The 16499-nt window shown below is 41.7% G+C and overlaps 1 protein-coding gene across 1 annotated transcript in view; it reads right to left on the bottom strand.

The window, feature by feature from the left end:
- Positions 1-16499, bottom strand: part of C9 (complement C9) — a 97983-nt gene that overhangs the window by 20883 nt on the left and 60601 nt on the right. The window contains exons 7-9 of the mRNA XM_045132892.1: positions 14187-14427; positions 9143-9283; positions 3126-3304 (exon numbers count right to left, since the gene is read on the bottom strand). Coding sequence (XP_044988827.1) covers positions 3126-3304; positions 9143-9283; positions 14187-14427 — 561 coding nt within the window. The remainder of the gene's footprint in view (positions 1-3125; positions 3305-9142; positions 9284-14186; positions 14428-16499) is intronic.

Genomic DNA, 16499 nt, shown 5'->3' with positions numbered 1-16499 from the left:
TGAAAAGGAGACATAAAGGGTGGAGAAAGGAAGGGAGGAGGATACTTAATAGGTTGATATTGTATATATGTAATTACAATGATTGTAATGGGGAGGTAATATGATGGAGAATGGAATTTCAAACGGGAAAGTGTGGGGGTGGGGAGGGAGGGAATTACCATGGGATATATTTTATAATCATGGAAAATGTTAATAAAAATTAAAAAAAAAATATATATATATATATATATATACATACACACACACACACACACACATATAAACATATACATATATATATATATTTGTTTATTTATCTGAGAGAGAGAGAGAATGGGCATGCCAGGGCCTTCAGCCACTGCAAACACACTCCAGATGCATGTGCCCCCTTGTGCATTTGGCTTACGTGGATACTGGGAAATTGAACCTGGGTCCTTAGACCTCTCAGGCAAATGCCTTAACTGCTAAGCCATCTCTCCAGCCCCTAAAATGTTAAGATTTACTATCTAACTCCAGTTACTCAAACAGAAGTAGTAAGCAACAATAAGCTGTACCTGAAGAAAAATTATGAAGCATGCATAGAAAACTGAGGCTATAAAAACAAGTAGAAAAACCAATTTCTTATAGTATCAGAGACTAAAGAAGAAGCAACGAGAAACACACAGCCTTTAAAGTTATGATGGAGAGAGAAAGAAAAATAACAATGGTACTTACATCCTTTCAATGAACATTTTTCCCTCAGGAAAGAAACCAAGGGTTTGGGCTGGAGAGATGGCTTAGCAGTTAAAGCACTTGCCTGTGAAGCCTAAGAAACCAGGTTTGAGTCCCCAGGACCCACATAAGCCAGATGCACAAGGTGGCACATACATTTGGAGTCCGTTTGCAGAGGCTACAGGCCCTGGTGTACCCATTCTCTCTGTATCTGCCTCTTTCTTTCTCTCTCTAATAAATAAAATGAAATAAATTACAAGTTGAGTACTATTATAATTAGTAAATAATTAGTATGTAAAAGGTAGCTGGGTCTAATGGCTCAGGTTTGTGATCCCAGCACTAGGGAGGCTATTGAGTAAAAAACTTGCCTGGGCTGTAGAGTTAGTTAATCCCTGTCTCAAAATTAGAAACCAAAACAAAATAAAATAAAGATAAGGCCATGTTTGTAGTCCCAGCTACTCAAGAAGCTGAGGCAGGAGAATTACTTCAGCATAGGTATATGGAGTAGTCCAGGCAGTCTCAAAAACAAAACCCCCACAAATACACACTCATGCACTCTTTACACACACACACACACACACACACACACACACACACACACACACACACACTAAACCACAGTAGCAACAACGAAAAGAACAGAAAGAAAGAGGAAAAGCAAAAACTCCCTGACAATAAGAATTGCAAGAGCTGGGTGTGGTGGCACACGCCTTTAATCCCAGCACTCTGGAGGCAAAGGTAGGAGGATTGCAGTGAGTTCGAGGCCACCCTGAGACTACATAGTGGATTCCAGGTCAGCTAGAGCTAGAGTGAAACCCTACCTCAAAAAAAAAAAAAAAAAAAAAAGTAAAAAAGGAACAAAAGAAGAAAAGAAGAAAAGAGGAAAGGGGAAGAGGATGAAGACGAAGGAGAAGGAGAAGAAGAAAAAGAAGAATTACCGAGCTGGAGAGCTGGGTTAGCGGTTAAGGCACTTGCCTGCAATGGCAAAGATCCTAGGTTCAATTCCCCAGGACTTACATAAGCCAGATGCACAAGGTGGTGCATGCATCTGGAGTGGGTTTATAGCAGGTGGAGGCCCTAGTTCGCCCATTCTCTCTTTCTCTATCTTTCTCTCTCAAAAAAAAAAAAAGAAAGAAAGAAAGAAAGAAAGAAAGAAAGAAAGAAAGAAAGAAAGAAAGAAAGAAAAGAAAAAAGAAAGAATTGTGTATGTTTGGAGATGTAGCTCAGTGCTTAATTGTGCCCCGTGTGCAAGCTTGAGGGTCTAATGGGCCTGAAACCACCTGAGTTTGTATCATTAGAACCCACATCAAGATCTGGGCACAGCCATGTGCCCGTCACCCCTTTCCGCAAAGAGCAAAGGGGAGCTGAATAGAAGAGCAGCAAGCCAGCTATCAGCAAGCGACTCGGGCTCAAACAAGAATCCCACCGAGCGGGCCACCCAAAGCCCAAAGGTCTGCTCCGGCCACCGCAGGCACGTGCCCCACTGCTTCTTGGAGGGCCAAGGGCCCAGTGAGGGCACATAGACGTGCACGCCCCACACCCACCATGTTACATGATCACATAGACACAAGCAAAATAAAATCAAGAAGAAGAGGAGGGCTGGAGAGATGGCTTAGCCGTTAAGCGCTTGCCTGTGAAGCCTAAGGACCCCTGTTCGAGGCTCGGTTCCCCAGGTCCCACGTTAGCCAGATGCACAAGGGGGCGCACGCGTCTGGAGTTCGTTTGCAGAGGCTGGAAGCCCTGGCGCGCCCATTCTCTCCCTCTCCCTCTATCTGTCTTTCTCTCTATGTCTGTCGCTCTCAAATAAATAAATAATTTTTTTTTTTAAAAAGAAGAGGAACCATGACGATTCCATTTATTTATTTATTTATTTATTTATTTATTTATTTATTTATTTATTTATTTATTTGAGAGAGGAAAAGAGAGAATGGGCACACCAAGCCCTCTAGCCTCTACAGACGAACTCCAGACTCATGTGCCACCTTGTGCATCTGGCTTATGTGGGTGCCAGGGAATTTAAACTGCAATCTTAGGCTTTGCAAGTCAAGCACCTTAACCACTAAACCATCTCCCCAGCCCTCATGGAGACTCTCCAAAGAGCGTCTTCTGTGTGGGAAGTAGTGTGTGCTGCCCAGGGAAGGCAAAGGAAAACACCATCCACTCAGCGACGCGTTTCAGGCTGCTCAATCTGCGCTGGAGGCCGTCCGCAATCTCAAGTCCCCAGGAACCCCCAAGGAGGAGCCACCGTGGGCTCACACCACAGCGCACCTCTCTTGTCTGCCCCACCTCCTTCCAGGGATGTGATGGGAGGGTGTGTTAATGCTCACCTATCAGTCCCATGAAGTCACTGTTCACCTGAACTTACTGCGACGCTTCATGAGAAAGTGACACGATCTTGCACGTGGAAAAACAAAACAAAACAAAACATTGCTTACTTTCTGACTGATGAGGACGGGAGCATCATGGAGGGAAGAGGCCCACTTTACAAAGTCCGTCACGTCGATCACCTGCGATCCTTTGAGAACCTTTTCTCTCATTTGAAGTACAGACTGCAGGGTTCCTCCTCTTACAAGTGAAATGACATCATCAATGAGGTTACCACGGGTGATGTTTACTGGAACAACAAGATGGCTTGAAGAAAAGCAGTTGTAATTTTGTGGCCAGTTATCCGGATAACTTTCTTTCTTTCTTTCTTCCTTCCTTCCTTCCTTCCTTCCTTCCTTCCTTCCTTCCTTCCTTCCTTCCTTCCTTCCTTCCTTCCTTCCTTCCTTCCTTCCTTCCTTCCTTCCTTCCTTTCTTTCTTTCTTTCTTTCTTATTTATTTATTTAAAAAAATTTTTTTTTAAATTTATTTGAGAGCGACAGACACAGAGAGAAAGACAGATAGAGGGAGAGAGAGAGAATGGGCACGCCAGGGCTTCCAGCCTCTGCAAACGAACTCCAGACGCGTGCGCCCCTTGTGCATCTGGCTAACATGGGACCTGGGGAACCAAGCCTTGAACCGGGGTCCTTAGGCTTCACAGGCAAGCGCTTAACGGCTAAGCCATCTCTCCAGCCCTTTCTTTTTTTTACTTTACTTTTTTATGGACAAATTCCACAGTTATGGACAATAGCCCATGGTAATTCCCTCCCTCCCCCCACTTTCCCCTTTGAAACTTGACTCTCCATCATACCCCTTCCCCTTCTCAGTCAGTCTCTCTTTTATTCTGATGTCATCATCTTTTCCTCCTATTATGATGGTCTTGTGTAGACAGTGTCAGGCCCTGGGAAGTCGTAGATATCCAGGTCATTTTGTGTCTGGAGGAGCACGTTGTAAGGAGTCCTACCCTTCCTTTGGCTCTTACATTCTTTCCACCACCTCTTTGGCAATGGACCCTGAGCCTTGGAAGATGTGATAGAGATATTGCAGTGCTGAGCACTTCTCTGTCACTTCTTCTCAGCACCAAGTTGCCTTTTGAGTCATCCCAATGTCACTGCCATCTGAAAAGAGAAGCATCTCTAACCAAAAGTGAGAGTAGCATTAATATATGGGTATGAACATTAAAAGAAATGCTTACTGGGCAGTTTGGTAAGCATAGTATATACATTTAGCCAGACAGCAGCAGATGTTACACCCTTAGGGCTCATAACTACCCTGTCATAGGTTTTCATCAGGCATGTATTCCCTTCCGTGGAGTGGGCCTCCAGTCCAATTAGAGAGCAGTTGGTTTCCCTCACAACAGCCATGCCACTATTGCATCCATTGGCTCATTTGGCCTGGCTGGCCAAATTTAAGGCTTGCAGTGTCCACTCTTGAGTGTCTTCACTGGTGATTTCTCTCTCTCCCATTGATCTGCATGCAGTGTAGCTTTTTCCAGCTTTCTGTCAGCTGGTCTACATGGAGGAGGTTTACAGCTCAGCTCCAGCAGGATTTCTCAGTGACCTTGCAGCCCAAGTATGTGGAGTCTTCAACAATAGGGTCTTATTATCTATTCCAGGTGGGAAACCAAAAGCCTCAGCAATAGTCTGTAATGTTTTGGGGGCATCAAGGACCTCTATGGCCAACAACTCATTGAAAGGTATCCCATCCTTGGCACTGAAAATTTTCTAGTAATAATCTATGGCTTCTGGGTGTTCCATTGTCCAAAAAAGTAGGTTTCCATATAACTTATTAATGCCTTCTTAGATTTTGACTAGCCTTCCCTCCACCTTTCCTTTACTCAGTCTCTTCCCCTGACCTCACTTAGACCTTTCCACCCCCAGTAATCTGTTTTTCTACTTACATATATACAATACCATCCTATTAAGTACCCCTTCCCTCCCTTTCTATTCCCTTTTATCCCTTTTCTAGCTTACAGGCCTCTGTTACTAAGTTTTATTCCAACTTAAATAGAAGTCCAGTCATTTGTATCTAGGATCCACATATGAGAGAGAACATGTGACATTTGGTTTTCTGGGCCTGGGTTTTCTCACTAAGTACAATCCTTTCCAGATCCACCCATTTTATAGCAAATTTCATTTTTCTTTACCACTGAATAGAATTCCATTGTATAAATGTGCCACATCTTCATTATCCACTCATCAGTTGAGAAACATCTAGGTTGGTTCTATTTTCTAGCTATTGTGAATAGAGCAGCAATAAAATAGTTGAGAAAGTATTTCTAAGGTAATGAGATAAGTTCTTAGGATATATGCCTAGGAGTGCTATAGCTGGGTCATATAGTAGATCTATTTTTAGCTGTCTCAGGAACCTCCACACTGATTTCCACAATGGCTATACCAGATTGCGTTCCCACCAACAGTGTAGAAGGGTTCCTCTTTTTTCATATCCTTGCCAGCATCTATGGTCATTTGTTTTCATGATGGAAGCCATTGTGTAATATAGGTTAAAATCCAGTATGGTGATACCACCAGCCTTATTTTTGTTGCTCAAAATTGTTTTGGCTATTCAAGGTTTTTTGTGCTTTCCAATGAATTTTAGGATTGTTTTTTCTATCTCCATGAAGAATGCCATTGGAATTTTGATGGGGATGGCATTAAATGTCTAGGTTGCTTTTGATAAGATTGCCATTTCCACAATATTGATTCTTCCATTCCAAGAACAAGGAAGGTCTTTCCATTTCCTAGTGTCTTCTGCAATTTCTGTCTTGAGTGTTTTAAAGTTTTCATTGTAGAGATACTTCACTTCTTTGGTTAGGTTTATTCCAAGGTATTTTCTTATTTTTTTGATGCAATTGTGAATGGAAATGATTCTCTGATTTCATTCTTTGTGTGTTTATTGTTAGCATATAGGAAGGCTACTGATTTCTATCAGTTTATTTTGTATCCTGCTACATTGATATAAGTGTTTATCAACTCTAATAGTTTGTTGGCACAGTCTTTAGGGTCCCTATGTATAGAATCATATAATCTGAAACTAATGATAAGTTGATCTCTTTCCAATTTGTATCATTTTTATGTGTTTCTCTTGCCTTATTGCTATGGCTAAGACTTCCAGTAGTATACTAAATAAAAGTGGGAACAGTGGACACCATTGTTTTGTTCCTGATTTTAGTGGAAAAGCTTCAAATTTTTTCTCCACTTACTATTATGTTGAGTGAAGGTTAGTCATAAAGAGCCTTTATTATGGTGAGGTATGTTCCTTCTATTCCCAGTTTCTGTAAGACTTTTATCATGAAAGGATGCTGGATTTTGTCAAGTGCTTTTTCGGCATCTATTGAGATGATCATATGAGTTTTGTACTTCAGTACATTTATATAATGTATTACTTTTATTGATTTGTGTATGTTGAACCATCCTTGCATCTTTGGGATAAAGCCTACTTGGTCAGGGTGAATGATCTTTCCGATATATTCTTGTATTCTGTTTGCCAATACTTTGTTGAGAATTCTTACAACTATGCTCATGAGGGAGATTGGTCTGTAATTTTCTTTCCTTTTTTCTCTCCCTTTCTTTCTTTCCTTCTTCCTTCCTTCCTTCCTTCCTTCCTTCCTTCCTTCCTTCCTTCCTTCCTTCCTTCCTTCCTCTCTCTCTCTCTCTCTCTCTCTCTTTCTAGGGTCTCACTCTACTTCAGGCTGACCTGGAATTCACTATGTAGTCTCAGGGTGGCCTTGAATTCATGGGGATCCTCCTACCTCTGCCTCCTAAATGCTGTGATTAAAGGCATGTGCCACCATGCCTGGCTGTAATATTCTTTTTTTTTTTTTTTCTTGGTTTTTCAAGGTAGGGTCTCACACTAGCCCAGGCTGACCTGGAATTCACTAGGTAATCTCAGGGTGGCCTCAGACTCATGGCAATCCTCCTACCTCTGCCTCCCAAGTGCTGGGATTAAAGGTGTGTGCCACCATGCCTGGCTGTAATATTCTTTTTTGTTTTGTCTTTGGTTTTGGTATCAGGGTGATGCTAGCTTCATAGAAGGAGTTTGGTAGGATTCCTTCCCTTTCTATTTTATGGAAAACATTGAGAAGCATTGGAGTTAGTTCTTCCATGAAGGTCTGGTAAAATAGACCAGTGGATCCATCTGGGCCTGGACTTTTTTAGTTAGGAGATTTTTTTGTAACTGCGTGGATCTCCATACTTGTTATGGATCTATTTAAGTGATTAATCTCATCTAGATTTAATTTTGGTAGGTCATATAGATCAAGGAAATCATCTCAGATTTTCAAACTTAGTGGAACATATGTTCTTATAGTATGACCCTATGATTTTTTGAATTTCTCTGATATTTGTTGTGATGGTAACATTTTCATTCCTAATTTTGTGAATCTTTTGGTTAGAATTGCTAAGGGCTTATCAATCTTATTTATCCTTTCAAAGAACCAACTTCTTCTTTTATTGTTTGAACTGTTTTTTTTTTTTGGTTTCTATTTCATTAATTTTTGCCCTAATCTTTATTATTTCCTCCCATCTATTGATTTTTTTGTTTGCCTTGTTCTTCTTTTTCCAAGGCCTTAGGGTGAAGCATTAGGTTGTTTACTTATAACCTTTCTAATTTCTTGATATAGGCACTTAAAGCTATAAATTTCTCTCTTAGAACTGCCTTCATTGTGTCCCAGAGGTTTTGGTATGTTGTGTTCTCATTATTATTTGACTCTGAATTTTTTGATTTCTTTGTTGATTTGATCATTGACCCATTTATCATTTAGTAATGTATTGTTTAGTTTCCATGTTCTTGTGTATGCTCTATAGCTGTTCTTGCTATTATTGATTTGTGGTTTAATCCCATTATGATCAGATAGAATACAAGGAATTATTTCAGTTTTCCTATATTTTTTAAGATTTGCTTTGTGTCCTAATATATGGTCTATTTTAGAGAATGTTCCATGTACTACTGAAAAGAATGTGTATTCTGTAGCATTTGTATGAAATGTCCTGTAGATATCTGTTAGGTCCATTTGTTCTATGACCTCATTTATTCTAGATGCACCTCTGTTTATTTATTTATTTTTTGTCAGGATGACCTGTCAATTGGTGAAACTGGGGTGTTTGAACATGAGTTCTTAGGTTTCACAGGCAAGTGCCTTAACCTCTAAGCTATCTTTCCAGCCTCACTGTAACCATTTTTAATCTCTGTAAATCTTTCAGAGTTGCAAGTGGAGTGTCGATCTGGGAAGATGGTTTTGACACCCTCAGCCCTGCCATTGGCCCATTCAAAACTTTGTCAATGGGCTGGAGAGATGGCTAAGTGGTTAAGGCACATGCCTGCGAAGCCTAAGGACCCAGGTTTGATTCTCCAGGTCCCACGTAAGCCAGACGCACATGGTGATGCATGTGTCTAGAGGTCATTTGTAGTAGCTACAGGCCCTGGTGTGCCCATTTTTTTTTCTCTCTCTCTCTGTTCCTCTGTCTCTAATAAATAAATAAATAAATAAAAATAAAATCTTAAGGGCTGGAGAGATGGCTTAGCAGTTAAACACTTGCCTGTGAAGCCTAAGGACCCTGGTTCGAGGCTCGGTTCCCCAGGTCCCACATTAGCCAGATGCACATGGGGGCGCACGCGTCTGGAGTTCGTTTGCAGGGGCTGGAAGCCCTGGTGTGCCCATTCTCTCTCTCTCTCTCCCTCTATCTGTCTTTCTCTTTGTCTCTGTTGCTCTCAAATTAAAAAAAAAAAAAATTAAAAAAATACCCAACTTTGTCAACATGAAGCATGGGGCCTTGTTCTTCAAGACTTTTGTACCAGTGGTTAGCTTTCTACCATGGTCATAACAAACACACAAGTGAGTTCAGTGTGAACGGCAGCGTCAAGAGCTGTCCATGTTCTTCCTTCAACGCTCAGCAGTGACATCCACGAATGTGTGTTCATCCATGGATCACTTGGTTTACAGTGGGTCAGAAACCACCAGAAGAGCAAAACAATTCTTAAGTGCTTCTGAATTTTCTAAGAGGGCAGGCAACACAGCAAGCTCATTGTGAGAACCAGTGTCCTTTGGCATCCGGCCTGGCTTCCTTAGCATAACAAATCAGACTGTACTTACCAGTTTTAATATCACCCCTCTTTATACAATTATTTTTATTAAGTCCTCCTTTCAATTCAGGTCCACCATCCATTCCAGGGGTACTTAGAGATATATCCAGATTATACCCAAGGCATCTCTTTATATCGTTCAGTTCAATACCTGTGTTTTGGATTTATTAAAAATTACTTGATATTATCTATCAATATCACAAATGAATTCCAACATTGCTAGTTTACCACAAAGTCACTGAGATTGTTAGATATTCCAAATTCACAAGCAACATCACATCTTCCTTGCCTTGTCTTTGTATTAGGATCTATCTAGTGGACTCTTTATCTTAATTTTTTTCTGTCTTTTTTTTTTTTTTCTTTTTTTTGGTTTCTCAAGGCAGGGTCTCACTCTGGTCCAGGCTGACCTGGAATTAACTCTGTCATCTCAGGGTGGCCTTGAACTCATGGCAATCCTCCTACCTCTGCCTCCCGAGTGCTGAGATTAAAGGCGTGTGCCACCATGCCCGGCATTTTTCTGTCTTTTAAAAAAAGATTTATTTATTTTTATTTTATTTTCTTTAATTAATTAATTAATTCTTTTCAAGGCAGCTTCTCCCTCTATCTCACGCTGTCTTAGAATTCACTATTAGTCTCAGGCTGGCCTCACACTCATAGTGAACCTCCTACCTCTGCCTCCTGAGTGCTAGGATTAAAGGCATGCATCACCACACTTGGCTATTTTTATTTTTATTTATTTATTAGAGACAGAAAGAGAGGGAGAGAGAGAGAGAGAGAGAGAGTAAGAATGGGCATGCCAGGGCTTCCAGCCACTGCAAATGAACTCCAAACACAGGTGCCACCATGTGCATCTGGCTTACATGGACCTGGAGAATTGAACCTGGATCATTCAGCTTTGCAGGCATGTGCCTTAACTGCTAAGCCATCTCTCCAGCCCTTTCTTATATTTAATTTGATTTATTTATTTGAGAGAGAATGAGAGGTGGAGAGAGAGAGAAGGAAGGAGAAAATGGGCACACCAAGGGCTTCTGGCCACTGCAAACGAACTCCAGATGCACATTCCACTTTGTGCATCTAGCTTTATGAGGGTACTGGGGAATCGAACTTGGGTCCTTAAAATTTGCGGGCAAATGCCTTAACCACTGAGCAATCTCTCCAGCCCTGTGACCTCTTTATAACTTTGTCAACTTAGTGACGAAGGTTATGTTAAATTTACCTCTTGCTTAAGACAGGGCCTTATAGTTATAGAAAAGCCTTTTATGTGTGACACCTTAGATGCAGGCGGCAGTGTCTAGCACAAATGGAGTGGTTGTGAGCTGCCCGACATCATGTCCAGCATCCCGCATGCATTAACCAATTTAATCCCTACATTAACTTGAGGAGGTATTACTAATTATCATTAGTATTATTAGTCGAGGCTGCAGAACCACAGAATGGAGAAACTTCTTGAATAGCTAATCATCCAGTTAGCAATGAGCCAAGGTAGGTTGTAAACTCACAGCCGCCTGGCTATTAGGAGCTTCTCTATGTTGACTTCATAATTTGGTCATGGGATACATCTTCTTTGGAAGATCCAATTCATAGCTAAAGGCAACAAGTTGGTTCATTTGGACAGATGACTTGTATTGATGGAAACTTTGTTTGGTCCTATGAATACTATTTAGTAGATACCAATCATGCAAGTTAATGGGTAGTATGTAGATAACCAATCGATTATAACCTTAAATTTTACTATTAAAGTTCATAAGCTATTATCTGCTTTTCTGATGTATGAAAGGTAATGATTTTATTTATTTATTTATGAGAGAGAGAGAGAGAGAAATAGAGAGAGAGAGGGAAGCAGATATATAGAGAGAATGGGCAGGCCAGGGCCTCCAGCTACTGCAAATGAACTCCATCCAGATGCCTGTACCACCTTGTGCATCTGGCTTCATGTGGGTACTGGAGAAACAAACCTGTGTCCTTAGGCTTTACAGGCAAGTGCCTTAACCACTAAGCCATCTTTCCAACCCCATGATTTTGTTTTGCTTGTTTTAAGGGTAGACTAGATTTTAGTGAACATCTTAATTTTTGCTATTTCTCCATTATGATTCTCTCATTCTTGATTATTTGATTATGAAAAAAATGGGAAAGAGGCGTTGGGGAGATTTCTCAGTGGTTAAAGGCACTTGCTTGCAAAACCTGCTTGCCGGGTTAAATCCCCAGTACCTGTGTAAAGCGAGGTGCACAACATAATGCATGCATCTGCAGCAGCGGCAAGAGGCCCTGGAGGGCCCTAACGTGTACTCGCTGTCATACAAATAAACACATAAAAATTTAAAACTGGAAAGGAAGAAATTAAGTTAATTATAGGATTTATAGTGTATTAGAAGTGGCTATCTGGGGAGGCACATGGAATTCATTCACACAATATATCATTTCTTGTATGCTCACAACTTAATCCAATACCATTTCCAGCGGGAAGGGAAGAGGGAGGAGAAAAATAAAGACAATTCCAGAAATAGAGAATTGTAGACTCCCATCCTTCCCCTTAGGAAACATATGGACTCAAATTCTAAAGCTGGAGGTGAAGATAGGTGACTCCAAAAAGGCTTATGCCCTCTGCCATAGCAGTGGACCCTTCTATGCCCAGATGGCCCAAATTAAGGTAGAAGATATCACTTGGTCCTCAGACATGGGAACTGGAGAAGGATGGCTCCCTCCTGAGGGGCACTGGGATTGACCTGAGGCCAGAGGTGAGCAGACTTGAACAGGTAGTTCTGAGCCGTCCAGGAGTAAGGTCTAAGTCTGTGGAGCGTTCACACCGAAGCCACACCGCTGGTGGTTTCTCCGTGTTCTGATTGCCCTTTCGGGGTCTTCCTTTTCCATTGTTTAACCCCTCTTGTGCTCCTTCCTATGTGATATGTGTATTAATACAGTCTACCAGGTGGGGCTCAAAGGGACCTCACTGTGGTGTGGACATAGCCCTATGCCACAGGGTAAGCCCAACAACTTCACATGCCCACCTCTGGGGACACTTCTATCTGCTCAAGGCCAGACTGAGGAGAGAAGCGCAATTGGCGTAATCACGTTTTCATACAGAAAGTGTTACTATGGGGAGAATGTCAGGCTTTAAAGACATGGTCACTTATTCTTTTTTTTTTTTTTTTTTCAAGGTAGGGTCTCATTGTAGCTCATGCTGACCCAAAACTCACTATGGAGTCTCAGGGTGGCCTCGAACTCACAGTGATCCTCCTCCCTCTGCCTCCTGAGTGCTGGGATTAAAGGCATGCGCCGCCATGTCTGGCTCATGGTCGCTTCTTACACTTCACCTAACACTTGAGGTCTTGACACACTGACACCACCAGGAATTATGGAAGTATATCACAAGCCTGTCTACTAAAGACACCCAATTATTGTGAGGGTGAACAGGAGATTCTCTTGTATCTATCTCCTCCTTAAAGAATGTCATAACTAGTCATAATCACAACATAAATTATTTAATCTTAGTAACATGCTAATTTTGATTCAACTTTATAATTTACTTTTATGAGGGAGGGTCTCTTTATGTTATCCTGGCTGACCTCAAACCCCTGGACTCAAGTAATTCTCTTCCCTCAGCTTCCTAAGAAAATGTTAATACAGGCAACTGTGCCTGGCTCCTCTACATTCACATATATATATATTTGAAAGCACACACACACACACACACACACACACACACACACACACACAGAGATAGAGAGAGAGAGAGAGAGAATGACAGAATGGGTGCACCACGGCCTCTAGCTTCTGCAAATGAACTCCAGATTCATGTGTCCACTACTTTATGCATCTGGCTTTACATGGGTACTGGTGACTTGGACCCAGGTCATTGGACTTTACAGCCAAGTGCCTTAACCACTGAGCAATCCCTCCATGTCTCCTCTACATTCTTTTTTTTAGTTCTTTCTCTTAGGGTCTGGAGAGATAGCTTAGTGGTTAAGGCCTGCCTCCTTTACATTCTTCTTCAAGGATTAGACATTTCCTTAGGCCAGGGTGGTAGTATATGGCCCACCCAAGGTCTTCCTGTACCTAACAGACACACTGATGAGCCACTGAGGTGCTTTTCCACGATTTCAAGTGTGGCCAGTCACTTACTACCATACGACTAGAATCATTCTCACATGAAGTAGCCATACTTTCCCCAAACTTGCTGTTACATAATAGATTTAAATTTACTTTTTTATTTACTTATGAGAAAGAGAGAGACAGAAAGAGACTAGGCATGCCAGGGCCTCCAGCCACTGCAAACAAACTCCAGAGGCATGTGCTACCTTATGTATCTGGCTTACATGGGTCCTGAGGTATTGAACCAGGGTCCTTTGGCTTTGCAGCAAATGCCTTAACCAATGAGCCATCTCTCCAGCCCTACACATTACATTTATATGGCAGCATTGTTTCTTCTCCCTATAGGAGAAAATTTAAAACTATTTCCTCCAATACTAAAGAATATATTAGAAGATAATTGTCCTAGATACATTGAACTGGTCCGCTGATTAAGCAATGGGTTATGTAAGTTGATTCTTATGCCTCCTTTAGCCTTCTAAATTATAGGTCACTGGAAGTAATGGCCCTCTAGTAGTCAATGGTGATGTGATTTGGTAAAGTCAATGCTGTTGAGTGGTTTTGGAATTCATTAGCTTATTCAAAGTTGTGACCAATGTGCTATTTAACAGAATGTTAGATGCCAAAGGATCAGATTTTTTTCCATTCTTTTTTCTAAGAGTTTAACTTTAATGGAAGGGGATAGCAAAAGGAATCATGGTGAGCTGGAGATATGGCTTAGCAGTTAAGAGTCTTGCCTACAAAGTCAAAGAACCCAGGTCTGATTCCCCAATACTCATGTAAAAACAGATGCCCAGGGTGGCACATGCATCTGGAGTTTGTTTCCAGTGGCTAAAGGCCCTGGCACACCCATTCTGTCTATCTGCCTTTTTCTCTGTAATAAATACAATATTTTAAAACATCTTTAAAAGAAAAGGAATCCTGCCATGTGAAATAGCACTTGTGGCTGGAATTTATTCTAGACATACCATTCTCGCCCATGGAAGCCTTATTCAAAACGTATATCAGCTCATAGAGTCCTCCCAGAGATCCAGAGCTGCTGTAGTGGGTTCCATAGGTTTCCAGAAAGGCAAAATATTCTCCCTTCTCATAGGTGGTTGGCAGAGCTTTCAGGTCATCTATGAACGTTGTCGTCAGCACAACATCCCGAGGTCTCATGGTGAACCTGCCCAGCTGAATGACGCCTCTCACACGCAGAAAGAGCTTTTCCTTTATCGTGGCACAGTTGAAAAGGAGAAATAGAGATGGTATCACTATCCTTCATATAAATCAGAAAACATACAATTTCCAAAGAATTTTCAAAATGTTAATACTTATTTGAGAAAGAGGGGGGAGAGGCAGACACAGAGAGAGAGAGGGTATGGGCACACTGGGGCCTCCTGCCACTGCAAATGAACTCCAGATGCATGCACCCCCTTGTTCATCTGGCTTTACATGTGTGCAAGGGAAAGATAGTTATAACACCATAAGCCCTCCCTCAACAATACACTGCCTCCAGGAGGCTTTAATTCCCAAATTGCCATCAGCTGGGGACCTAGCATTTGAACACCTAAGTTTATGGATGACACCTGAACCAAACCCCCATACTCATAGAACTTAATTGTAGGTGATAGTAGTTGCATATCCCCTCATAAGAATCTTACAGGAACTTACTTCTAGAGAATTCTCCTTATTTACATAATAATTTTCATAGGAGTCTCAAAGATAAACAAAGTATATCAAAAGTCCTTTTTTTTCTTTTTGAAGTAGGATTTCACTCTAGGCCAGGCTGACCTGAAATTCACTATGGAGTCTCAGGCTGGCCTCAAACTCATGGCGATCCTCCTACCTCTGCCTCCTGAGGGCTGGGATTAAAGCGTGCGCCACCATACCTCACCAGAAATCTAGTTATATATATATTTGACGGAGAGAAAGAGGGGGAAAGAGAGGGAGAGAGAGAGAGAATGGGCGTGCCAGGGCTCCAGCCACTGCAAAAGAACTCCAGACATGTGTGTCCCCTTTTGCATCTGGTTTACATGGGTCCTGGGGAATCAAATCTGGGTCCTTTGGCTTTGAAATGCCTTAATTGTCAAGCCATCCCTCCAGTCTGAAATCCTCTTTTTTTTTTTTTTTAAATTACTGCTAAGACTAGGAAGTATATCTTGGGATTTGGAGTAAAAAAAATGTGCTACTCTGGCTCAGTTTATTTCAAAGATGAGTCTTAATCCATTTTCATCCAAATAAGGTATCATTTCTTTCATCTTAGAACAGTGAAAAACATTCTCTTGGCCTTGCTTGCCCAACCTAGCTGCTACCCTTTTTGTTTGTTTGTTTGTTTGCTTTTCCAGGTAGGGTCTCGCTCTAGCTCAGGCTGACCTGGACTTCACAATGTAGTCTCAGGGTGGCCTTGAACTCATGGTGATCCTCCTACCTCGGCCTCCTGAGTGCTGGGATTAAAGGCGTGTGCCACCACGCCTGGTGTTACTACCCATTTCCTGGCCCTCATTATCTACAAAATGCCTTGAAAAGGTTTAATATACTTTCTGTTTCCAACTTTCTTTCTTTCCAGTTTTTCTTAAAGCTATTTTTATGGTAGTAGAGATTGAACCCAGGGTCCTGAGGATACTACCCAGACTTCACCACTGAGCAACAACTGTAGAACTTGACATCTATTTAGTCATACTGCTTCCCTCACTAAGACAAAATGTGTCAAGGTCACCAGTGACCTGCATAATCCCACAGCCTGCTGGTGATGACCATTGTCATCTTTGACCTGGCAGCCTGGTCCCTAGAAGGCTATGCTACTCAAACCACAGAAGGTGAACAGAATGTCTGGGGTGCCTTGTTAACATGCAGTTTTGACTCAGCAGTCGGGAGGAATCTGAAGGTCCATCTTCTGGGTAATATAGGTACCAGCGACCCGTAGCTCACAGCAAGCATTCAGGTTCTTCATTATTGATTGCTCCCTACTTTTCTTTGCTGGCTTTTGCTCTTTGGACAAACCTTTCTATTGAAGTTCCTCAAATTTTAGTTATCTTTTTCTAGTTTTTAAAATATTTTATTATTGGGGTTGGGGAATGGGCACCTCAAGGCCTCCAGCCATTACAAGCGAACTCCAGACGCGTGTCCCATCTTGGGCATCTGGCTTATGTGAGTCCTGAGGAACGGAACCTGGGGCATCAGGCTTCACAGGCAAGTGCCTTAACCACCAAGCCCTCTCTCCAGCCCTCTTTTTCTGGTTTTAAAATTTATTCTAACTCTATGGTTGGCCTCATGAACCTACATGACTTTAGACACCAACC

The sequence above is a fragment of the Jaculus jaculus genome, chromosome 13, assembly GCF_020740685.1.
Source record: "Jaculus jaculus isolate mJacJac1 chromosome 13, mJacJac1.mat.Y.cur, whole genome shotgun sequence".
NCBI lineage: Eukaryota > Metazoa > Chordata > Mammalia > Rodentia > Dipodidae > Jaculus > Jaculus jaculus.
The sequence above is the reverse complement of the archived record's forward strand: the minus strand, read 5'-3'. Positions and strand labels throughout refer to the sequence as shown.